Source organism: Panthera onca, chromosome E2, assembly GCF_046562875.1.
Source record: "Panthera onca isolate mPanOnc1 chromosome E2, mPanOnc1 haplotype 2, whole genome shotgun sequence".
Lineage (NCBI taxonomy): Eukaryota > Metazoa > Chordata > Mammalia > Carnivora > Felidae > Panthera > Panthera onca.
This window is the reverse complement of record NC_138353.1, coordinates 14106921-14131963: the sequence shown is the minus strand read 5'-3', so window position 1 is coordinate 14131963 and position 25043 is coordinate 14106921. Positions and strand designations below refer to the sequence as shown.

Here is a 25043-nt window from a genome sequence, read left to right as displayed (position 1 = left end):
TCATTGATTCACAAACATTCATGGATTGAACACCTTCCGTGTGCCAGGTACCGTGGATGATACCGCACGGATACGGCAGTAAAACTATGAAGACAAAAACCCCTGACATGAGGAGGTGGACAATACACTTAATACAATAAAGAAATTACTTAGTATCTTAGAAGGTGAAGTGAAAAGGAAAAGAATAAAACAGAGCAGGGGGAGAATAGTGAAAGGGTGCGTGGTGCGTGGTGTCGATAGGATGCTGGTTGGTGCTGGTAGGAAGTTCCTTGAAGAGGTGACGTTGAGTAGACCCAATGAAACGAGAGAGGTACTAAAGCTCTGGAACAAGAGTGTTCTGGCCAGAGGGAAGGGCCAGTGCAAAGGCCCCGAGGAGGGAGTTTGCCAGGCAGCAAGGCCAGTGTAGCTGGACTGTGTTGCCTGGGAGGTCAGAGAAGCTTTCAGGCGGTTTAGAGCCCTCTATGGAACACTGTGTTTTATTCTGAGACCCTAGAAGATGAATACATGACGAAGATAATTTCGGCCCCTGTTCAGTGCCTTGAGGAAAACAAAACAGGGCGGTATAATAGGGAGGCCTGTGGCGGGATGGTCCAGGAGAGCCTCCCTGAGGAGGTGACCCTGGATCTGAGACCAGAGAGTGCAGAAGGAGCCAGGAATTCAAAGGGCTGGGGGAAGGGAGACGGAGAGAGGTCAGGCCTCGGCAAATGAAACTAGAAGCAGGAGGCCCGCCCGGCAGGCCTGGGGAGGAGGCTCCGCCCGCGGCGGGAGGAGGGGGAAGCGGGTCGGGGAGCGCCCCGCCCCCCGCCGGCCGCCCCACCCCGCCCCACCCGGCCTCTGGGGAGGGAGCAGGCGCCGGGCCGGCTCCCGCCGCAGCCGCAGCCGCTACCTCCGAAGTATTCCACCGCCCGGCCGGCTGGGGATGGGGAGTGGGCAGGTGGGAGGGGCCTGTCCCGTCGGCCACGCCCCGAGGCGGCCGCGCCCCCTCCCCCCACCGCGGGCCGGAAGAGCGCAGTTTGGGGAAGGTGGACTCTGTCTTCAGATACCCGGTCCCTCTGCGGGCCAGCCTTTCTACTTCTCTCATCAGCCTCTTTAACGGGGTGCGGGGGATACCGGGCCTCTCCGAGCCTCAGTTTGTCCATCTGGAAAGTGGGGATGCTCCTTATAGTGGCCTCACTGTGGTACTAGAAAGCTACTTGATTCCTTTTCACTCGATTATCTTTAGGGCAAGGAGGACCTGTTAAAAGGTGAGTCAGGTCTCATCCCTCTTCTGCTCAACAGCCTCCCATGGCTTCCATCTCACTCGGTAAAATTCAGTCCCTCAAGACCATACGTCTTTTTCAGCTCCTAGGATGCTCTTTTCTTGCACTGTTCCAGCCACATTGACCTCTTCAGGTCCCTCAAACGCTCCACTCAGGCTCCCACCTCAGGGCCTTCGCACCGGCTGTTACCTCTGTCTGCATCTGCATCGACATCCGTTCCCCCTCAGATTGGCATGACTCACTTCTCACCTCCCTCAGGTCTTGACTCAAATGTCACCTTGTCGGTGAGGCCTTCTCTGGCCATCCCATTGAAATAGTTAACACCCCCATCCCTCTCCTTTCTTTTTCTCTACAGCATTTGTCACCACCCGACAGACTCTCCGTTTTAGTTATTTGTGTGTTGCAGCCTTCCCCAACTGCCATGCTGTATGAGGGCAGGAGTTGTCTGTTTTATTCATATGCCTGGAAGAGCACCAGGCCCACCGTAGACAATAAATTTGAGCAATTATTGGAATCCTTGGCATGCATCAGGCCCTCCTTTCCAGTTTGCACAATCGCTCAGGGAGGCAGGTATGAATCCAGTCTTAAGGTTGGGACATGCTGGTTTGTTTGAAGAACTGTAGAGAATAGTATAGCTGGAGCATAGTAGTGGGGAGACTGTGAGGAAGGTGAATTCAGAGAGGTAAGAGGGAGGGTTGACCGTTGCAAGGTCGGTCCATTTTTTCAACAATAGCCCAAAAAGGGGCGCCTGGGTGGGTCGGTCAGTTAAGTGTCCGACTTAGGCTCAGGCCATGATTTTTCAGTTTGTGGGTTCGAGCTCCACGGCAGGCTCTGTGCTGACAGCTCAGAGCCTGATGCCTGCTTCTGATACTGTGTTCCCCGTCTCTCTCTGCCCCTTCCCCACTCATGCTCAGTCTCTCTCTCTCTCAAAAATAAATAAAGATTAAAAAAAATTTTTTTAATAGCCAAAAAAAATTGTTTTTGAGTGCACACCTGTACTGAGCATAGTTTTGTACACTAGGGCACACAGCTGGGCTAAGACCACCAAAACCCCTCCCTCTCAGAGTTTTTATAGACCAGGAGGCTAACCATAAACAGGTGATAAATAACTTGAGATAGGATAGATGATACCAAGAAAATCAAACAGTGGGGTGAATGTTCGGTGCAGCAAGACACGTTGAGCTAGGAAGGGCAGAGAAGACCTCTCTGAGAAAGGGACATTTATGTTGGTGAAGCTAGAGGGGACATATCCTCTGGGCCATTAATAAGTGCAAAGGGCCTGGGGTGGTTACGAGCATGGAGTCAAATGAGACCAGGGTGACTGGTGGTGCGGAAGAGTGGGAGATTCAAATGGGGAAGTTAGGAGCAAGATTGACAGGTTTTTTTTTTTTTTTTTTTAATGTTTATTCATTTATTTTGAGAGAGAGAGAAAGGGAGAGAGAATGAATACCAAGTAGGGATTCATTGCTGTCAGCACAGAGCCCAATGTGGGGCTCGATCTCACAAACCCTGAGATCATGACCTGAGCCAAAATCAAGAGTTGGCTGCTTAACCAAATGAGTCACCCAGGTGCCCCAAGATTGCTGTATTGCAGGCCTTGAAGTTGGGGTTTTATTCTGAGTGTGAGAAGTCACTGAGAGTTTTAAGTAGGAGTAAGACATGGGCATCCACAATGAGATGTGAAACGCATGTGCCTTGAGGCTCTCATGACCATTTCTTCTCTCTCTGTCCATTGGCACCTGTCAGTTACCCCAATGCTTTCAGACTTAGATGCAAAGCCCCTCTTAAGCTGAGAACCTTGGCTTTGGGCCAGAAAGCACAAGCAAAATCCCCCTCCTTTCCCTGCCTGTGGACTCCACCGGTGTAGTTCCTCTTTGCAAACCTTCTAGAAGAGTCCCTAGTGCTGTATAAACTCACCTGCTGCATTGTCTTCAAAGGTCTTTGCAAGAGGCTTAGCCAGTGCTAAGCATTGCATCTTCCTGGCCCCCCTCTCTTTTCTCCTCTCACAGGCCTGGGCTTGTACCTCCCAAATAAATCCTTAGCACTTTAAATGTTTATTTTTGAGAGAGAGAGAGAGAAGCAGAGAGGGGAGACACACAAGCCAAAGCAGGTTCCAGGCTGAGCTGTCAGCACAGAGCCCGAAGCAGGGCTCAAACCCATGAAACATGGGATCATGACCTGAGCGAAAGGTGGACACCTAACCCACTGAGCCACCCAAAAGCCCCAAATCCTTAGCACTTTAACTTCAACCTGGTCTCTACTTCCTAGCCAAGTTTTCTAGAGAGAGCTTCCCCCCGCCCCCTTTTGAGAGAGAACACCAGTGGGGTAGGGGCAGAGAGGGAGAGAAAACTCCAAGCACGCTCCCCTCTGTCAGTGCAGGGACCAACTGACCCACAGCTCAAACTCACAACTGTGTGAGATCATGACCTGAGCTGAGATCAAGAGTCAGACACTTAACCCACTGAGCCACCCAGGCACCCCTAGAAAGATCTACTCTTAATGCAGACTATCTTTAGGCATTTTCTTTCCCCTCTGGGTCCCAGCAACACATTGCATGCAATGAAAAAAATGACTTTTAGTTGCTAGAGTCACCTATCCTTTGACAGTTTGGTAATTCATGGGACTTAGTTTCTCCTTTCTTTGTGCACCCATGTGGCTGGGGAGTCTAAGTCTACCAAGGAGCAACAAACACAATAGTTGAAAACCAATCCCTGGAGGCAAACTGAGTTTGAGTCCTAGCTCCCTGGTCCTTGCTTTCCTTGCTGTGTGACCTAGGGCAAGTGATTTGGCCTCTCTGAACTTGAGGTTCCTCCTATGTAAAACCTGTTAACAGAATTCTGTATTATCATGAAGATTAAATGACCTAATCCAAACAAAGTGGATACAACAGTACTCTTAACAAATACTCTATAAATATTATGTTTAATAATATGCCTGCCCCAACTTTGGCGGGGGTGTGGGGAGGTGGTGCAGGTGTCCAGGGAACTTACCAGGTCCCTCTCATCGACCCGCTGAAGTTTAGAAACTTCAGGCAACATCACCCTTTCCAAAATACTTTTATTAAAAAAAAAAAAAAAAAAAAAGTCATTACAAACAATCAAAAACAAAACAAAACAAAACCCACCACAAAACCCGCCTTTCTTTTAAATAATGTGGCATGGAGCGGTTTGATTTCCACCCTATTGCACGTGGTCCGGCCTGGTTATGCATCAGGAGACTGCTGGGACTGGGGTCTTGCCAATGAGGTGGGGATCAGCCTTGAGGGAGGAGGTCCGTCCCTCCTGCTCCCTCCAGGTGCAAGTGACAAAGTCTGAGTTCCCATAGCAACCAGGCAGCACATCCCAGTCATCAACATACAGGCCCAGCTTTATCTTCCCTGAGGCCCCAGTGGTCACCAGGGGAGTAGGAACTGGAGGAAAAGGCAGAAGAAATGTGGGAAGTGGGAAATCAGACTCCCAGAAAGAGTCACGTTAAGGCATTTGGAACAGATAAATTAATTCAGGAAGACCCACCTTCACAGAAGGCTGTGGCAACCAGACACACACACACATGCAAGACGGTTTGTGGAACCCTGAAATGGGAGGAAAGGAGGCCACAGTCACTGCTTAGAGCCCCTGCAACACACACACACAGACACACACACACACACACACACACACACACACACACACACAGAGTTGCATCCAGGGATCCCGCCCACTGAGGCAGAGATGAGAAACAGCCCCTGGAAGTTTTAGGATCCCAGAATGATTTCCATAATGTGATCAAGTTCATTACACTCCCAGGACCCTGGGGCACAGAAGAGGTTGTGAGGAGGCTCCGGTGGGGCCAGTGCAGGCTCCTTCTCCACTGCAGATGTGTCAATGTCCAGAAAGAAGTCATCCAGACCAGAGTCCCCCAGGTACCGGGAGCTCAGAGCTTCCAAGAAGACTGGATCAGGCTGGGGCAGCACTTCGTTCTGGGGGCCCGGGGGAGCTATTGGATTCTGAGGGGACTCCGTGTCGTCCATGGAGGTCTCCAGTTCCCTGAGAATAGAGCCGATGGTGGCGGACAGGGAGAAGTCCTCCTCGCCCGGGAAGAGGGGCTCAGGGGGTAGGGCAGGTGCTGGAGCCAGGCAAAGGGCGGCCTGGAGCTGCTGGAGGGTATTGTGGATGAGGACATGCCTGCGTAGGCTGGGTGCTCGGGGGCCCAGACTCCGCTGGACTTTGTCTAAGGAGATTTGAAGCAGGGCTTGCTGGTAGCTCCGCAGGCCTGCTGGACCCCAGTCCCACTTCTCATCCTCCTCTTCCTCCTCCAAATCTGAGTGTTTTCTCTTCAAGCCTCCTACCATGATGCCCTGTAGAGAGAAGAGGGGCAAGTCAGACACCGCAGGGATAATTCAGATCCCGAATTTCCTGTATGGTTGTTTGGTTTTTAAGTAGGCTCCATGCCCAGTGTGGAGCCCAATGCAGGACTTGAACTCAGGACCCTGAGATCAAGACCTGAGTGGAGATCTAGAATCAGACACTTAACCGACTGAGCCATCCAGGCACCTCCCGGTTGTTGTTCATTTTTATGATCTAAACCTGTTTCCTCATCTATAAAATGGACATGATATGAATTCCACAGGGCTGAGGAGGAGACTAAATGTAAATGACTAAGAAAACAAGATCTGGATTGAAACATAGGTGGGTTTGCATCCCCCTACTTGCCTGTGTGGCCTTGAATGGTGAATTTGCCTCCTTGAGACTCAATTACCTCAGCTGTAAGATGAGGATCAAGTTCCTGAGCTTTAACACTGTTCTTTTTACAATACTCGGTTCTTCAACAGTGTCACGTATGACAGCTGTGGAGTACGGAGACCTGGACTGGAGGCAGGGAAACCTGGATTTGAATTCTGCCTTTGACACTGCTCAGCTGTTTGATCTTTGTAAGTTATGTGACATTACCTCTCTGGGTCTGTTTCCCCATCTGTAAAAAGAGGAATGTAAAAATTCTCACCGTATTCTCAAGGAGATCCGATGTGTAATATACACGGTACCCATCTACAGTTAACGCTTAACGAAGAAGAATTTAATTGCCATTTATTCATTCAATATTTATCTATTATTGCCTGTCGCCACCGAAGCCCTGTTAGGACACCAATTTGTCGAAACTCTTCTTTTACAGGGAGTATATTTCTGACCATGTCCTCTTCCTAACCGACTGGGAGCTCTCCCAAGAGCAGGGAAGGAGCCTCCCTCATTCTCTTAGCCCGCGCCTTCGACTTCCCCCAAAGCGCGCCCCACAAGAAACTTGCTAAAACTTGACTCAACGCCCGACTCCGCCTCCTCCCTGGATCTCTATTCAACGTCCAGGCAGGCAACAATTTGGCCCAGGGGCTTCTGGGAAATGTGGGCCAATAGCCGCCTGGCACGTGCGTTAACGTTGAGCTTGCACTACAATACCCAGAGGGTGCCGCACGCCTTTGGGACGAACCTCCCCCGCCCTCCCTTAAGGCATGCGCACAAGTGCCCGGGGCGGGTGGGGGAAGGGAACCCGGACGTCCAGCTGCCCGGCGCCTGCCGAGCCCCGCCCTCTGCTGCCTCTAGGGCTGCGGGTCTGAGCTCCAAGCCCGGAACGCCCCTCCCCCACCCCAGACTCCGGCCCTAAAACTGCTTTCTCTCGGGTTTCGCACCCCAAGGAGGTCCTAGATTCTTTCCCCAAACTGCTCTCGGGTCCAGAAACCCAGACTCCAACACATCGCTCAAAAACTACAAATGCTCTCTGATTTATTCCATTTGGGAGACTAATTCTGATACCTTCACCCGTCAACTTTCCCCTTTTCTCCCGTCTTTCAAATGCCTTTCGACTTCACCTCCAAACTCTCCCTCTGACTCCAAGACCTGAATATGGGACTCTCACCAGCACCTCCTCACCGCCACTGCATCTCCCTTACCAAGATTCCTTGCCCGTAGTTATCTCCGTTTTTCCAAATGCTCAGGATCCCAGCCTCAACCCCTCACCCCTTTTCCAGAACACTAGAGCCCCGAATTCAACCCGTCCGGGAGACTCGAATTGTCCTAATCTCCAGATTTCCTGCCCCAAAAGTTCCTTCCTCGGTTCTCTCGCTTCTCCAAACACCCCATGTCCCAGCTTCAAACTCCCTCCACTTGAAGATCTTACCCCAACAACTTCGCCTTCAGTCCGGGATCTCGATTTCAGTCTCGAAGCCCCACCAACCCTATCAGTCACCCTTATCTGCGCCCCCGACTCACGCCCAGACCCCGCCTCCAGGACTCTCGGGGGGCACGCCTCCACCTTCCCTAAACTAAGGCAAATCTCAAGCCAGGTGGACTCTCTCACCTCAGCTGCCAGGTTCGCAATGACCAAGTCGTGGAACGTCCGTAGCTTTTACAACCCAACAGTGCTGGGTACGAGCCTCGCTCACCTCCCCAGGGCCTCTCGGTTTGGCCTCCGGCCCACCCCGCTCCGCCCAGGAGCCGAACTGCGAGCCGCGATTGGCTGGAGCCCTGCCCGCTGCGGGGCGCGGATTGGCTGGGTGGAGCCACCGGTCCGTCGCCAGGAGACACCCGGCCGGCCCTCCCTTTCCTTACACCCCGGACCTTTTAAAGGATTCCGACTCGCCCGGAGGAGGGGCCACGTCTCTTGGGTGGAGGGTGGCGGGGACGTCAGAACTGCTTCCTTCAATTCAGCCACTGTCCTCGCTCCAAAGTCGTCAACATTGATCTCTGCGATGCCTTTATACCAGGTGAGGACCCTGTCGGGGAGCGAGGCTGGTCGGCACGCCCCTCCCCACCCTGTTTTCCAGGCGGGCGGGGCTGAGCCACTCGCGGAGGCCGCGCCCCCGGGGTTCCGAGGGCGGACGCTGCGGGGCGGAGGATGACGTAGCTGAAGACCAGCCAATAGTTTGGCGCGGCCTACGTTGCCTGGGCGATCGCAGCCCAGTTCCTGTGCTCCCGCCCCCCAGTACTTTACCCCGAGGCCCCTTTCTTAATCTTCAGGACTTCTCAGCACATCCTGTGGTGGTCTCTCCTGCAACCCCCGACGCCCCATCCTTCCCCTCTCAGGATGGCACTGCTGGGAACTCGTTACTTGCTCGTACTCCCCTGGGGACAAAATGCAAACTCCTCCCTTTTGCCACAAAGCCCTTCACGGTCTGGTCCCTGAAACACTCCTTGCTCCCTGTGATCCGACCACAGATTGACTCTCAGTTTTTCTAAAATGACTTCGAGTGCCCGCCACCACCATAAACACAGATTTTGTCTGTTTTCTTCCCTGCCTTAACCCCAATGCTTTAGGTACATAGCGAGTACTCAAAAATGACAATAAAGGGCCTATGGATCTTTAAACTTGTTTCCCCATCCTGAAAGTACACCTTCCGTTCCCAGACTGTTTCTCACCAGGTCTCATCTCAAAGATTTCCTTCTCTCAGAAGCCCTCCCTTGATGCTTGAGTGGGTTAGGACCCATTCTGGGCTCCTATGGTGTCCTGGGCTTCCCCCCCATCCTGACCCTGACCCCTCTGCCCATGTCTCCCATTCTTGGCCCTGAGGGCAGGTACTGAGGTTATCTCTGTCACCCAGGGCTTGGTCCGTAGCATCACCCAGCACATGGACACAAAGCAGGCATCCAGTGAAAGTTCTTTAAATATGCCCAATGTGACAGAAGGAGAAAGAGGGCAGAAAACAAAAACAAAAACAAAAAACCCGAGCTAGTGCCCTGAAAGCCTGGACCAGTACTGCCCTACCCAAAAGTTTCACCAAGAGGAGGGAGAGGGAGTTTTTTCTAGGCTACCCCTGGGAAGGGAGGTTTAAGCCTCCTCAGACCAGTTCTCACGGGTTGGAATTTATCAACCAGTCATCCTGCTGCTTGCAGAAGCAATATATGATTGGAATGGATTTTTTTTTTTTTTTTTTTTTTTTTTTGGAGGGGAAGGTGTTGGGTGGGTAGGTGGGGGAGACTGTGAAGTGGGGACAGAGGAGTGGCTCACTCAAACCTGCAAAAGGTGTCTCTGGGCAACATGGGCAGGGGACAGTAGATTCCAAAGAGGGACATGATTAAGAAGGGGTCATTCTCCCCCCCCCCAATCCTGCCCTGCTTCCAGAGGCCCCATCTCAGAGTGGCCTCACTGTAACTCCATCTCTAGGTTCCAGTCCCATGAAGCCTGGATGCCTCTCTCCCCTCCATCATGGACTGTCCAACTCCACTCACCTCCACTCTCTTGCCTCCGTCAAGGCCTCTGTCTTGGGGCCCTGGGGCTCTAGCCTCCACTCTTGCACGCCTCCGATCCACATTTACACAGCAGTCAAGGGCAGCTTTATACAACATAAACTTGACTGTGCCCCCCTCCACCTCTCTCCTGCTCCCCTCCTAGCACAGAACCTCAGAATGAAGCTCAAGCTTTTTACAATGATTCTGCACAATTTAGCTTCCATGTAACAGCCTCTTGGGGCTGACCACTCCTCCCCTCCGAGCCAAGTATTATTAACTTGTTTGCTCCTGGAGCTGGCTTAGGTAGTTTCCTAAGCCCTCTGGACTTCCTCTTTCAGAGCCCTGGCCACTCTGGGTGGTCACTGTCATGGGCAAGGGTGTCTTCCATGGGCAAGGGTGTCTTCCTCACTGGACTGTGAGATCTGTGAAGGGAGGGTCACCCCCTGGGTCCTCATAGTCCTCACCTGGTCTCCAGCACAGGGCCAGATGAAGAAATGAAGGAAAATCTTACACAGAGGCAGATAGAGACACCGAATCAGCCAGACAAAGCCAGACAGAGGAAGAGTCAGAGTCGGGTCTTCTAGAATAACGTGAAGCTCTGGGCTCAAGATTTATTGCTCCTTTCCTCTGTTCTCCATTTCTCAGAACGCCCTCCTCCTGGATGCGGTCAGATCCCTAGTCGTACTGGTGGGAGGGGTAGGTACTGTGCCCGTCGTATTTATCAGTAGTGAGACAGCTCAGCATGAAGTGGCCCAGGTCGTGTTTGGAGATGACCCTTGAGGGGCCTCGTCCATCCAGGGTCACTGAGTAGGCCCCAGTCAGTGGCTGGTCTCCTGCAAGGTAAAGACACAGGAATGGGTGAAGCAGATGCCCCTTCCCCTTCCTACAACACGTGATCATTCCAGGGGCCTTACAGTGTGCCCAGCCCAGAGGGTATAGGAGTCAACCATGTATGAAACCCTTCCCACGAGCAGGACGCTAATCTATACCCCTAACTTCATTCATTCAATAAATCCTTATCGATGGCCTACTGTGTGTCAGGTGCTGGCCACCTAGCAAGGCAAAAACCGGACAAGAACCCTTGCCCTTTGCATGCAATCATTCCCTAGGAAAAGGCAACAGATAAGAAAGTAAAATAGACAATGTGTTACATGGAGAAAAAGCAGAGAATAGGCTAGGGGCTATTATTAACTCTTATTTTACAGATGGGCAAACTGAATCTGGGAGATTACTTTGAAGTTACTTCCCAGGGTTGCAAAGGGTGACCCGAGCAGCAAAAGCTAGATTTGCTCTGGGTCCTTCCGTTTGGAGGCATAACTTGGTTGTTAGGAGGGCATCTGTTGGCTGCATTATGACAGTGACCAACTTCACTTAGGGGTTGAATGCAGCTACCAGTGCAGGGACAGCCTAGAATCATGTGCAGTAAGAAACACACACCCTCACCCAAGTGGCATTCCTGCCAACAATGTTTCATCTGAGTCTGGGAGAAAACAAGCAGAGAAATCCAGAAGATGGGATATTTAGAAAGAGACCTGGCTGAGTCAATTTTATGAGACATATTTTTAATTTTTTTAATGCATATTTATTTTTGAGAGAGAGAGAGAGAGAGCAAGTGGGGGAGGAGCAGAGACAGAGGGAGACAGGATCCGAAGCGGGCTCTGCGCTGATAGCACACAGCTTGATGTGGGGCTCGAACTCATGAACCATATATATATATATATATAGAGAGAGAGAGAGAGAGAGAGAGAGAGAGAGACACAGAGGGAGAGGGAGAGGGGAATCCCAACCAGGCTCTTTGCTGTCAGCCCGGAGCCTGACATGGGGCTCAATCCCATGAATTGTGAGACCATGGGGAGCCAACCAAGCATCAGATGCTTAACCAACTGAGTCACTCAGGCACCCCTAAAAATTTTATTTTCAAGTAACCTTTACACCCAACATGGGGCTCAAACCCACGACCCCAAGATCAAGGGTCACAGCTCTTCTGACTGAGCCAGCCAGGCTCCCCAGTATTTTTTAACAATTGGAAAATTTTAAATATGGAATGGACCCTAAAGGATATGGTAGAGTTAATGTCCATTCCCTTCATGCAACAATGGTACTGTGGACCATTCCCAAAGATACCTCTTTTGGGGGGATGCCTATCAAAGTTCTAGGACTGAAATGTGATGATGTTTGCAACTTATTCTCAAATGGTTCATTTTCGCCAAAAATTTTTTTTTAAATATATGTATATTATATATATGCACAAACACTATAAAAAATATATACTACACATGTATTCACATATACACATTAGGTGCATGCACAAAAGGTAAAGCAAGCGACAGAATGTTAATTGAATCTAGATGAAGGGTTTAGGGGTCTTCATAAATCTTAATGTCTTCAACTTTTCTGGAGGTTTCGAAGTTTTTACACACATACTACAAAAAAAAAAAACAAAACCAAACCCTACCTAAAAAAAGGTATTCTGTGTTAAATGACGTTTAGGTATGATGTCTCTGGGTTTCACTTCAAACCCCAGAGGTCAGGAAGTAAAATTATGAGCCCTGTTCAGAGGGGAGAAAACTGAGGCACAGAAGCCCCGGGCCTGAAGTCCACACAGTGCTGGGGCTGGGATTTCCACCCAGTTTCTCCATCATGCAGCCCCCCGCCGATTCAAAGCTTAGGATTCTGGTCCCCACAGGGCCCTGAACGGAACCTAAGCACTGAGCCTTATTTGAACCTCTAGAAGGCGCACAGACCTTCTCTTGTCAGGGATCCCAGGAGCCAGAGGGCAAAGCAGAGCTGCTCTTGCAGTGAAACAGGCAAATGTGAGGCAGATACAAGTGCCCAGCCTTTGGGCCTTGGTGTTCCCGATCCCTCACCCCAATCCTCCTTTGCCCTGGACACTCACCGGCCTCTCCCTCGCTGCACGAAGCCATCTCTTTAGAGAGTCAGTGCTCCGTAAACACCTCCTCATGTCTCCCTTCTCTGTGCTTTATACTTTCTTCAGTCACCACAGCATACCTAACAGTAATATCGAGTTTCCTGTCTCCCCTGCTAGAAATGCAAACCTCATGAGAGCAGACTGTGTCACCAGTGCCTGGAAGGGTACATACTCCATATGCAAGAGACATTTGTTGAATGAATGAATGAATGAATTCATTCATTCCTCCCTGTGTCTCTCCCAAGGTGGATTCCAGCCCTGGGAGAAGAAAACAGGGTGTAGGTGTGGTTTACTGATTCTTTCCACAACGGCACCCTGAAATGTGGTTCACCAGACAGATATTTACTGAACATCTACTTTATGCCAAGCCCTGTTCTGGGCACTAGGAACACAGCTGTGATCAAAACAAGACAAAATCTATGCCTTCAAAGAGTTGGCATTCTACAGACAAAGACACACGCTAAATAAGATAAAGAATGGAGGGGTGCCTGGGTGGCTTAGTCGGTTAAGCGTCTGACTTCAGCTCAGATCATGATCTCATGATTCTCATTGGGCTCTCTGCTGTCAGCGCAGAGCACGCTTCAGATTCTCTGTTCCCCTTTCTCTGTACCCCTCCCCTGCTCATGCGTGCGTGCTCTCTCTCTCAAAGATAAATAAACATTAAAAAAGAAAGAGAGAGAGGGGGGTGCCTGGACGGTTTAGTTGGTTAAGCGTTCAACTTCAGCTCAGGTCATCATGGTTGGTGGGTTCGAGCCCTACATCTGGCTCTCTGTCAGCGCAGAGCCGGCTTCAAATTCTCTCTCTCTCTGCCCCTCTCCCCCCTCTAAAATAAATAAACATTAAAAAAAAATTTTTTTAAGATAAAGAAAGGAACGATATGTGTGGTAAAAGGTAAATCCCCCTCCCTTGAATATGGGCTAGCCCCAGTAACTCACTTCTAATAATAATACTAAAGAAGGGCTGGGGCACTTGGGTGGCTCAGTAGGTTAAACTTCCGACTTCAGCTCAGGTTTTGATCTCACAGCTCGTGAGTTCGAGCCCCGCGTCGGGCTCTGTGCTGACAGCTCAGAGCCTGGAGCCTGCCTCGGATTCTGTGTCTCCCTCTCTGTCTGCCCCTCCCCTGCTTGTGCTCTATTTCTCTCAAAAATAAATAAACTTAAAAAAAAATACTAAATAAGGGTTGTTTTACATTTCTAAATTTGAGGTGGTTGGTCAAACAGAGGTAATGGAAAAGGGTATCAGAAAGGAGATAAAATCAAGCAGGAAAGAGGATAGAAAGTGCAGGGGGAGGGTTTGCAATTTTACACTGGCCAGGGAAGGCCTGGCAGATCTCACCATCTGATGGGAGGGGAGTGGCTGGTGGCAACCCTGCCCCCAGGTCCCAGCCCCACTCACCTATGTGTGGCGGCATCACGGCCACGTACTTCAGGCCTGACTCCTGCAGCACCTTGTGCATCCGGATGTGGTCATCGGTCACATCCTGCAGTCGCAGCGGCACCTTGGTCGGGTCCCATAGCAGGAAGGCTGGGAAGACACAAAGCAGGGTAAGCCAGGGCTTGAGGACAGCCTGGCCAGGCCCACAGCCCGCTGGTCATATGCCAGGACAAAACCCTGCAGGGGCTCCCCACTGCCTTCCAGTTGTCCCGGCTTCCTGTCTCTCACAGCCACGTAAGGGCTGACCTCCTCTCTCCCTACCTCTTCCTGTCCACTTACCTCCTGTCTGGGTCATGACAGCAGCCTCCTCCCTGGTCTGCCTACCCCTGCCCCCACAACCTGCCCCCTGCAAGCAGCCAGACAGGGCCTGTGCACCCCCAGAGGGTCAGAGTTCATCTGTGGCTCAGCCTTATTCGGGGTAAAAGCAGAGTCCCCGTCAGAGCCCACAAGGCCCCACCAGACCTGGCACCATTAGCCCCCTGACCTGAGCACCCAACACTCTCCCTTTCACTCACTCTGCCCGCGCCACGCTCCTGCCTCTGAGCCTTCGCAACTGCGGATCCCTCTGCCCTCCCTTGGGTCTCTTCCTTCCTGGGGAGGATGAAGCACAGAGGCAAGGCACGGAGACCGTGGAGACCGCCAGCCTGGTTTCACAGCCTGGTCTGCCAGCCCCAAGCTGTGTGACTGCGGGGCAGCCGGTGGGCCTCCCCGTGCCTCCACTCCCTTCCATACAAGGGAGGCATAAAAACAGCTACTATTAACTGAGTACCTACTATGTGCCGGTAGGAGTATAAATACTCAGAATTTTGTGATGACTAAGTGGCACTCATCCCTAAGGTACTCATATGGTGCTTAGCACACAGGAGGTGCTCAGTGAATGCTGTTAGCATTCACTGCTCCTGTTATGCACCCTGTACCCTGTCTTTTGGATTGTGCAAGGCAACCATTTGTTTCATGACCTTCTCCTCATAAATTGGGAGCTCTGTGAAGGTAGAGACCTGGTGTGTGGATCACGGCTCTGTCATTTCCTATAGGAGGCTCTCCCTGCCCCTCTCTCGGGCTGGCTGGGTCAGGTGCCTCCTCTGGGCTTCCGTAGTCCTCTACGCCTCTCCTGTTCTCGCCCTGACCCTCTGCCTGTGCCCCTTCATCTCGGCCCTGGCTACTCTGGCCTGTCCCACTGTGTGTGATGATGGGTCTGTTTACCACTTCCCTCCCATCCGTGAGACCCATGAGTACAGGGCCCAGGGCTGTATTGGTCACCACTGAGTCCCCAGCATCACCCGGCAAGGTTCGTGCACACAGTTGGTGCTCAATAAGTGCACAGTAACTTGGGATGGCTCCAGTGGCAACTTGCATTGGCTCCTTGCATTTGGATGGCTCCAAAGCTCCTTGGCTGCCTGTCCAGTACCTACCCCCCCACCCTTCAGCCCCATCCCTATGATCCCACCACCCACCCGAGGTGCAGGCCACGACCTTGTTCACACCATGGGCCTTCATGGCCGCCACAATGTTCCGGGCGCCCTCGGACATAACTGTAGTAGGACCTTAGAGAGGACAGAGAGTGGCTGTCACTAGCAGGTGGCGGTGGTGGTGGGGGTGGCAGGGGTGGGGCCGGGGGCGGGGGTGGCGCTGGGGGCCGAGGTGCAGGGGTGGGCCGTGGGCAGAGAGGGGGCTCAGTACTGAGATCATTGCGGGTGCCCAGCAGCACGATGATGGCATCCTGCCCAGCCACGGTCTTGTCTACATCGGCCGCATGCAGAACGTCACCCACTACCACGTGGGCTGGCTGGGGCCCCTCTGGGGGCAGCCTGGAGGCATCCCGCACCAGCACTGTCACCTCATAACCTGTGGGCAAAGAAGGGCAGAGAAGCAGGTCAGTAGGCTTGTGGGCTGCCACTCCCAGGCTCCACAGGCTGGGTCCCAGAGGGTGCCACAAACCCCCAAATCCATCCCCCAGGTCCCTTGTTATGGGGAAGTGGTCTTCACACATTTTTTAAAGGCTTATTTATTTATATTTATTTTTAATTAAAAAATTTTTAATGTTTATTCATTTTTTGAGAGAGAGAGAGAGAGAGAAAGACAGAGCGTGAGTGGGGGAGGGGTAGAGAGAGAGGGAGACACAGAATCCAAAGGAGGCTCCAGGCTTTGAGCTGTCAGCACAGAGCCCGACATGGGGCTTGAACCCACGAACCATGAGGCCATGACCTGGGCCAAAATCAGCACTTAACTGACTGAGCCACCTAGGCATCCCAAAGGTTTATTTATTTTTGAGAGAGAGAGAGAGAGCAAGTTGGGGAGGGGCAGAGAGAGAGAGGAGGACAGAGGATCCAAAGCAGTGCTCAGTGCTGACAGCAGAGAGCCCGATGCAGGGTTTGAACTCACGTTCAGAACCATGATATCACGACCTGAGCTAAAGTCAGACGCTCAACCCGCTGAGCCACGCAGGCACCCCAGTCTTCAAATATTTTTGCTGGCATACTCACAGTTGACATTTAGCTGGTTGTTAAAATAGGACAATACCTTCATGCCTGTTTATAAATAACCTGCCCTGATGCCTCCAAGGGCCTCCCCCAGAACTGCCCAGACTTCTCCACCCTCCAGCAACTAAAGGGTTAAAGCCTGGCATCACACCGGTCTATGCCCCCCATCCATGGAGGAAAATGAGGTACAGAGGAAAACATGAGTTCCCCAAAGGTTGCCCAATGCTGGGATTGGTCCCCAGGCTTACTTCTGAAGGTCAGGGCCCTAAGTGGTCATTCAAGATTTTGAACATCGTCTTGGTATGTCGAGTCCCAAAGAATTTTGAGTAACTGTATCTCCACACATACACACCTATTTTAAAGTTCACAACCAACAGTGGCTCAGTCGGTTAAGCGTCCAACTTCAGCTCAGGTCGTGATCTCACAGTTTGTGGATTCAAGCCCCGAGTCAGGCTCTGTGCTGACAATGCGAGCCTGGAGCCTGCTTCAGATTTTGTGTCTTCCTCTCTCTCTGCCCCTCCCCTGCTCACACTGTCTCTCTCTCAAAAATAAGCATTAATTTTTTTTTTTTTTTAATAAAATAGGGGTGTCTGGGTGGTTCAGTCGGTTAAGCGTCCGACTTCGGCTCAGGTCATCATCTCGCGGTTCGTGAGTTTGAGCCCCGCGTCGGGCTCTGGGCTGATGGCTCAGAGCCTGGAGCCTGCTTCGGATTCTGTGTCTCCCTCTCTCTCTGTACGTCCCCCGCTCACACTCTGTCTCTCTCTCTCTCTCTTTCTCTCTCTCTCTCTCAAAAAATCAATAAACATTAAAAAAAATTTTTTTAAATAAATAAAATAAGTTCACAGCCAACATATTTCTTCCTTTGTTCTAAACAATGGCAAAGGATGTTAATGTTTGGGCGTATGGAAATGATGATATTTAAAAAATTATTAATTGTGGTCTCTGTTATGGACTAAATGTTTGTGCCCTACCCCCCTAAATTCATATGCCAAAGCTCTAGCCTCCAATGTGATGGTATTTGGAGATGGAGCCTTTGGGAGGTAATTAGGTTTTGATGAGCTCATGAGGGTGGGGACCCCATGATGGGATTTGTGTCTTTATAAGAGGAAGAGAGACCAGAGCTCTCTGGCCACTATGTGAGGATCCAGCAAGAAGGCAGCTGTCTGCAACCCAGGAAGAGGGCCCTCACCGGAAGCCAAGTCTATTAATACCTTATCTTGGACTTTGGAGCCACCGGAACTATGAGAAATAAATACCTATTGTACACCACCAGTCTATGGTATTTTGTCATAGCAACCCGAGCTGACTAAGACAGCTTCTAAACATCATTCTTGTGATAAACGAACCAGAGCTCCTTAGAGAAAGGACAAGATGAGGCTGGAATGTCTTGTAGTGCTGGTAAGGCAATGCTTAAAGAATGATGAGGCTATATTGAAAGGACACAGAAGCCACTTTTATAAATTTATTTTTAAGTTTATTTATTTTGAGGGAGAGAGAGAGGCAGAGTGCGAGCAGGGGAAGGGCAGAGAGAAAGGGAGACAAAAAATCCAAAGTAGGCTCCAAGCTCTGAGCTGTGAGCACAGAGCCTGACATGGGGCTCGAACTCACGAACCACAAGATCACGAACTGAGCTGAAGTCGGACGCTTAACCAACTGAGCCACCGAGCCGCCCCTGAAAGGACACAGAAGCCACTTGAAGGCGTTCTCATTGGAAAAATCAGGGACAATATGATTTGTCCAAAAGAATACTGACAAAGAGGGATGCCTGGGTGGCTCAGTCAGTTAAGCATCCAGCTTCGGCTCAGTTCATGATCTCACAGTTGGTGAGCTCGAGGCCTGCATCAGGTGAGTTTGTGCCCTGCTTGGGCTCCACACTGACAGTGGGGAGCCTTCGTGGGATTCTCCGCCCCTTGCTCACTCATGCTCTCTCTCTCTCTCAAAAATAAATAAATAAAATTTAAAAAATGGTTAAGTTGGTAAATAAAAAAAAAATTGACAAAAAATTTAAACACATCAAATATTTAAAAATCTGTGAGTTCAGAATGATACTAACAAAGAAACCTCATTAGTCATCACCAACAGCTACCAGAGGGTTAGTTCATTATCCAGAAAATGATAAAAGAAAAGGAAAAACAACAAGCAAAATTGTTCCATTTCTCTTGACAGCTGTCATGTATTTCAGAAACAAGTGATGGGAGATTTGAACACTCTGGGGCAATGATGATGAAAATAATGATAAACAGTGTGCCTGGGTGGTGGCTCAGTCCGTTAGGCGTCCGACTTCAGCTCAGGTCATGATCTCACGGCTGGTGAGTTCGAGCCCTGAGTCAGGCTCTGTGCTGACATCACAGAGCCTGGAACCTGCTTCGGATTCTGTGTCTCCCTCTCTCTCTGTCCCTCCCCCGCTTGTGCTCTGTCTCTCTCTCAAAAATAAATAAATATTAAAAAATTTTTCTTAAGAAAATAATAAATAAAATGTATGCAATACTCACTATATGTGTTTGACATATATTTTACTCATTTAATGCTCAAAGTAACCCTGGGTTTGAATTGCAGCCACGCTAGCTGTGTGATAATGGGCCAGTCACATAATCTCTCTTGGCCTTAGGGCCTTCATCTATAAGGCGACACTGATAATGGTCTCTACCTCACAGGGTTAATGTAGGTTTAAATAATACATCTAAAGGTTTAATGTAGTCAGTTGATTTTTGACAATGATGCCCAGACAATTCTGTGGGGAAAGAATAGTCTTTTCAACAAATGGTACTGGGATAACTGGACATCCACATGTGAAATAATGAAGTCAGATCCCTACCTCACATTGTATATGAAAACTAACTCAAAATGATCAAAGACCTAAATGTTAGAGCTGAAACTATTTAAAAAATCTTAGAGGGGCACGTGGGTGGCTCAGTTGGTTGGGCATCCGACTTCGGCTCAGGTCATGGTCTCATGATTTGTGAGTTAGAACCCCACGTCGGGCTCTGTGCTGACAGCTCGGAGCCTGGAGCCTGTTTCAGATTCTATGTCTCCCCCTCTCTCTGCCCCTCCCATGCTCATGCTCTGTCTCTCTCTGTCTCTCAATAATAAATAAACATTAAAAAATTAAAAATAAATAAATAAACAATCTTAGGAAAAAACAGGTATACATCTTTGTGACTTTGTATTAGGCAACAGTTTCTTAGCCATGATATCGAAAACACAAGCAACAAAAGCCTGGAGCCTGCTTCAGGTTCTGTGTCTCCCTCTCTCTCTCTCTCTCAAAAATAAACGTTAAAAAAAAAAGAAAGAAAGTGAAAGGAGAATCAATAGAATGGGAGGAAACTTTTGTAAATCATACATCTGATAAAGGGCTTGTATTTAGAATACATAAAGGACTCCTACAACTCGATAATAAAAAGATAAAACCCAATTAAAAATTGGGCAAAACATATGAACAGAGACTTCAAGGAAGATACACACGTGGCCCATAAATACATGAAAAGATCCTCAGCATCATCAGTCATCGGGGAAATGCAAATCAAAACCACAAAGAGATACAACGTCACACCCACTAGAATGGCTATGATAAAAAAGACATTAAATGCTGGTACACACGTGGAGAAGCTGAAAGTCTCATACGCTACTGATGGGTGTGCTGAATGATGCAGCTAGCTGCTTTGGAAAACAGCCTGGTAGTTAGTTCCTCAAAAGGATAAACATGAAGTTAGCATATGACTCAGCCTTTCCACTCCTAGGTATATGTCCAAGGGAAATGAAGACACATGTTCATACAAAAACTTGCACATGATTCCATGGAGGCATTATTCATAATAGCCCCAAATGGAAACAACCCAGACGTCCTCCATGGACTGCATGGATAAAATGAAAATGAAACCCGGTCTACCCATTCAATGTACATAATAGTACTGGGCAATAAAAAAAGAAAATGACAGACTGATACGTGCTCCAACACGGACACCCCTTGAAACAATGTTTTTTGCTAAGTGAAAGAAGCCGGTGGAAGCCAGTGACAAAGAACAATGTGATGTACGATTCCATTTACATGAAATGTCTGGAACAGGCAAATAGGTACAAGGAGAAAGGAGATGAGCGGTCGTAGACAGCTGGGGGAGGGGTTAAGAAGGAAAACGGAGGGGGTGACTCCTAGGGATTTCTTTTTGGGGTGATGACAATGTTCCAAATTAACTGCGATGGTGTTTGCACGTTCTGTGAATAGGCCAGAAGCACTAAGTTGTATACTTTGAGTGGGTGAATTATATGGCATGTGAATTAAATCTTAATAAAGGTGTTTTAAAAAGCATAGAACTGAAACGAACAAATGAAAAGTTGAGGGGGGTGCCTGGCACAGAAAGGGGCGGTATGTGGGGCTGGCTGTTACTATACTTTTTAATCATCTCACAAGGTTATTTCCTGTCCTGGTTTAGTCCTCCCTGGGCTCCCGGCCCCTGTCTCACCCCCTCCCATCCATACTCCACATGGCAGTCAGAGCTTTCCACAGTGCCCTCCAGCTCATATCCCTCCCATGATCCCCTCAGTGCCTGGACATAAAGTCTGTGCTCCTCATGACAGCCTTCCAGTCCCTCGGGGTCTGGCCTCCCCTCTCCAGCCTGTGCTGAAGCCACTACCCTCTTAACTCACTGTATTTTTTTAAGTTCTTCAAATGCATCATGGTTTCCTGCCTCCTGGCCTTTGCACATGCTGTTCCCTCAGCCAGAAGCACCCTTGATCCTTTCCCCAAGCCCCCAGCTGCTTGTGTTTCCTCTGTCACTGTCTTACTTATGCTGCCCTAGAGTAAATAATGGCCCTGCAGTTCCAGGGACGTTGTCATATTCGTCACCATCTCCCTGATGTTTTATAAACACAAAAGCACAGGGGTGGATATACACACAATATAAACACAAAAGCACAGGCTTTACTGCCCCATGGACCTGGGTTCAAACTCCAGCTCTACCAGTAAGTGGCTGAGGAACCACAGGAAACACGGTCCCTGGCTGGACCCCAGTCTCCTCTCTAAAGTGAAAATGAGAATTCCCAGTGTCCCCATCCTGCGTGACCACCTTTCAGAAGGGAATGGCTGTCCTCACACACATCAGGGAGCAGTGGGAACTTTCAGGGTGCCAGCGTGGGCATCGGTTAACTACCAATGGTTACAACGGACCCTAGTAAATTGTGAGCATTCTGAGGGAGAAAAATGTTCTCCTGGAGAGTGAGAGCTCTGACACATGCTCAGTACAAGGGTGCCCATTAGTGTTATATTATTGCTGATTAATGACATTTATTGAGAACCTCTTATATGCCAAGTGCTGTGCTAAGCTCTTTCCATAGATGAATGGTATTTTTTTTCCAAAAATTAAAAAAAAAATGTTTATTTATTTTGAGAGAGAGAGAACATGAATGAGCAGGGGAGGGGCAGAGAGAGAGAGAGGGAGACAGAGAATCTCAAGCAGGCTCTGCTCTGTCAGCACAGAGACCAACCTAGGCTCAATCTCACAAACTGTGAGATCATGACCTGAGCCAAAAATCAAAAGTCAGCTGCTTAACTGACTGAGCCACCCAGGCGCCCCTTTTTCCAAAAACATTTTTTTAAACAACCCATATTTAAATGTAAATTTCAATAGCCACATATAACTAGTGGCTACCATATCAAACAGCATTGTTTCAGAATTCACAGATTTGGGGGGCGCCTGGGTGGCTCAGTCAGTTGGCCGTCTGACTTTGGCTCTGGTCATGATCTCACTGTTCGTGGTTTTGAGCCCCACATGGGGTTCTCTGCTGTCAGTGTAGAGCCTGCTTTGGATCCCCTGTTCTCCCTCTCTCTGCCCTTCCCCTGCTCATGCTTGCTCTCTCTCAAAAACAAATAAACATTAAAAAAAAAAAGAATTCACATACTTTACCTTTTAGAAAAAACAAGAGCATTGGTAAGGTACTTCCACACTTTTTTTTTTTTTTTACAAATCCCTAACTTTATATTTTTCTCTTAATTTTTTATTTTGAAATAAACTTTTTAAAAAAGAAATTCTATTGTATATGAAAGTTGGAAGACGTCATTTCTCATGTTTGCTTTTGCTTTATCTTTCTGTGTGTATAATATATAACATATGTAATTATATATGTGTGTATATAAACACACACACACACGCACATACATACAACATGTGCGTAAAGTTTTTTCCTAACTATTTGAGAGTAAGTTGCAGAGATCATGCCCCTTTTAAAATTTTTGATCTCAACCCTCAGTCCAAAACAGATTTCCATGCCTAACCCAGTATATACAACTCCATGCATATATAATTGAAAGAAGTTTCATAAAACCAATATTTAACCTATGATATACTGACACCTTTATAACCAATTAAATGTATTTCGGAACTATGACCCACAGTTTGAAAAGCACCAGATTGCAGCAATCCTAAAAGATATTATTATATGCCCATTTTGAAGATGGGGGAATTGAGACCATTTTAGGTTAACTGAGCCAAGTTCACACAGCTATGAGTTCACTCAGCCAAAAGAGGGCTTATTGAATTACCAACTATGTATTGGTCATGGTTCTTAGCATTTTCCACATATTATCTCATTTAATCATTGCAAGCACCCCAGAGCAAGCAATACTAGTTTTCTTCTAAGAAAATTTTTTGGTTGGGGGGGGGGGGGTGCCTGGATGGCTCAGTCGTTTAGGAATCCGACTTTGGCTGAGGTTCGTGGGTTTGAGCCCCGAGTCAGGCTCTGTGCTGACAGCTCAGAGCCTGGAGCCTGCTTCAGATTCTGTGTCTCCCTCTCTCTCTGCCCCTCCCCTGCTCTCTCTCTCTTTCAAAAATAAACATTTAAAAACATAAAAAAAAATTTTTTTTAAGTAATCTCTACGTCCAGCGTGGGGTTTGAACTCACGACCCTGAGATCAGGAGTTGCACGCTCTACTGACTGTGCCAGCCAGGCACCCAAGTGCTACTAGTTGTATCCCCACTTTCCAGCTGTCTAGGTACACAGACGGCAAGGCGTCCGTCGATGTAGGTGGTGAGTGGCAGAGCTGGGATGTGAAGGCGGGCAGGCTGGCACCAGCCTATAGAATCAGTGAGGTAAATAAAAAGCCAGCTCAATCAGGCTCCTCTTTTCCTGCTGGAGACGGTGAGGCTCAGAGGCTCAATGTGGCTCTGAAGAGACTTGTCAGAGCCACCGTGAGATGGCAGGACCTCCCCTCGGCCTCAGCTCTCAATTCCCTGGGGTGCAGTCCCAGTTGTGACCAGCAGGGTGGACAAGTGGAATTCAGCAGAATTCAGGATAAAGGGTAAGGTAGTAACATGGGAATCTGGATCCTCAGGGTGACTCAGCACCTTTCGACTTCTCCCTCTTACTTCCTCCCCGAGAAATAGTTATCAGCAAATTTCCTTCTCCCCTCCCCACAAATCAAGATCCTCACCGAGTCTTCCTGGAGAGGGAGAGAGCAGTGGGCCTGATGAGGAACTGTCAGGCCAAGTCCCTCCAAGGGCTGGGCTAGGAGACGATGGAGAGTGGGATCCTGACAGCCTCCACCCTTTTGGGGCACCCAGATAGTCAATATCTTCAGCGTCACTGAGGCCAGCGAGGGTGGGGCCTTATATCTGGAAGTCCCAGGCACCCCCCGGGGGTTGGTGAAGTCTGGATGGTGGAGGCAGGGGAGGCCGCAGGACGTTATCCCCTTTCTCGGAGCAACTGAATTTGCAACTCTTACCCACTTTCCCAGGACCAGCGCCCAAGTCTTCACCTACGTCTCCATTATCCTCTTTCCATAACGTGCTCACAGCAACTGGCCACCCAGCCTTCTAAACTTCCAGCCTTGATGCCCAGGCCACGAGCAAGTGCACTTTTGGCAGTTAAGAGCACAGGCCAGGTTCAAATCCCAGCACCACCACTTTCCACCTGTCTGATATCGGGCAAGTCACTCTCTGGGCCTTAGTTTTCTCATCTGTGAAGTGAGGTGATATGAGTACCCCCCCGCACATGAGCGCTGGGAGGATTTAACAGGGGGAAGAGCGGTAGGGGCTGGGAGGCAAGCCGTTGCCTGGCTTAGTAAGCCCTCGCTGGGTGTGCTAACAACCACAACTACAACTACAGCATTTCATAAGAGCACTGTATTTAAACCTGTCACTGGAATTCCTCTGCCTCCCAGGGCCAATTCTTAGTCCTCAGACTCATAAAATTGGATCTCACGGCGTCCCCCATTTCTGTCCCCGTCGCCACCTGCTTTGCCCCTAGGTCTCAAATCAAAGCACGGATGGCCCAACCAGCCTTGCCCGGGTCCCAGGATGCCCCTTCTTAATGAGGGGCATATACACCCCGTGACATCCCCCGCCCACCCCAGCTCATGCCTGCTTCCACCGCCTGCGCCAGGGTGGTGAGCCCGGTCCTGCCCGTGGCACCGAAGATGGCAATCTTCTTGACCTTCATTCTGCGGACTCGTGGGGGTGTGAGGCCACGGAGTTGCACGACGCGCGGGAACTGGCTGGCTGCTGGGCCTCCCTCTCGTCCTTCTCCGGCGGGAGGGACAGGGCGGGGCTGGCACCGAAGGCCACGCCTCAGCCTGCCTCTGGGGCCCAGGCTCAGGCCGAGGGGCGGGGCGAAACAGGCCACGCCTCTAGCCAGGAAGAACGCCGTGGGAGCGGCAGCAGTCTGCTCGCCTCCACCTGGCGTCCAGCACCGCCCCCTCCGCCTGCCACTTAGACTGGGAGGCGTGGCCGCATCTGGACAACTGGGAGGAACGTGGGTGGAC

The 25043-nt window shown here is 49.8% G+C and overlaps 2 protein-coding genes across 9 annotated transcripts; both read right to left on the bottom strand.

The window, feature by feature from the left end:
* Positions 1–4328: 4328 nt before the first annotated feature.
* SERTAD3 (SERTA domain containing 3) lies at positions 4329–7806 on the bottom strand. 8 transcript variants are annotated; one of them, XM_060651149.3, is made up of 4 exons: positions 7584–7805; positions 6188–6209; positions 5951–6106; positions 4329–5595 (listed from the first exon to the last, which is right to left on the bottom strand). In XM_060651149.3, the coding sequence occupies exon 4, from the start codon at positions 5587–5589 to the stop codon at positions 4993–4995; it is 597 nt and encodes a 198-aa protein (XP_060507132.2). In that variant the 5' UTR covers positions 5590–5595; positions 5951–6106; positions 6188–6209; positions 7584–7805; the 3' UTR covers positions 4329–4992. The 8 variants fall into 8 exon arrangements, 7 of the variants coding, with proteins under 7 accessions (XP_060507132.2, XP_060507131.2, XP_060507134.2 ...); XR_013552354.2 differs by lacking the exons at positions 5951–6106; positions 6188–6209 and having other exon boundaries at positions 4329–4668; positions 4772–5595; positions 7584–7798; XM_060651148.3 differs by having other exon boundaries at positions 5997–6209; positions 7584–7806.
* Positions 7807–10029: 2223 nt separating this feature from the next.
* Positions 10030–24829, bottom strand: BLVRB (biliverdin reductase B). The gene is made up of 5 exons (XM_060651144.2): positions 24643–24829; positions 15495–15659; positions 15269–15358; positions 13776–13904; positions 10030–10284 (listed from the first exon to the last, which is right to left on the bottom strand). The coding sequence occupies exons 1-5, from the start codon at positions 24719–24721 to the stop codon at positions 10127–10129; spliced, it is 621 nt and encodes a 206-aa protein (XP_060507127.2). The 5' UTR covers positions 24722–24829; the 3' UTR covers positions 10030–10126.
* Between the last annotated feature and the right edge of the window lie 214 nt (positions 24830–25043).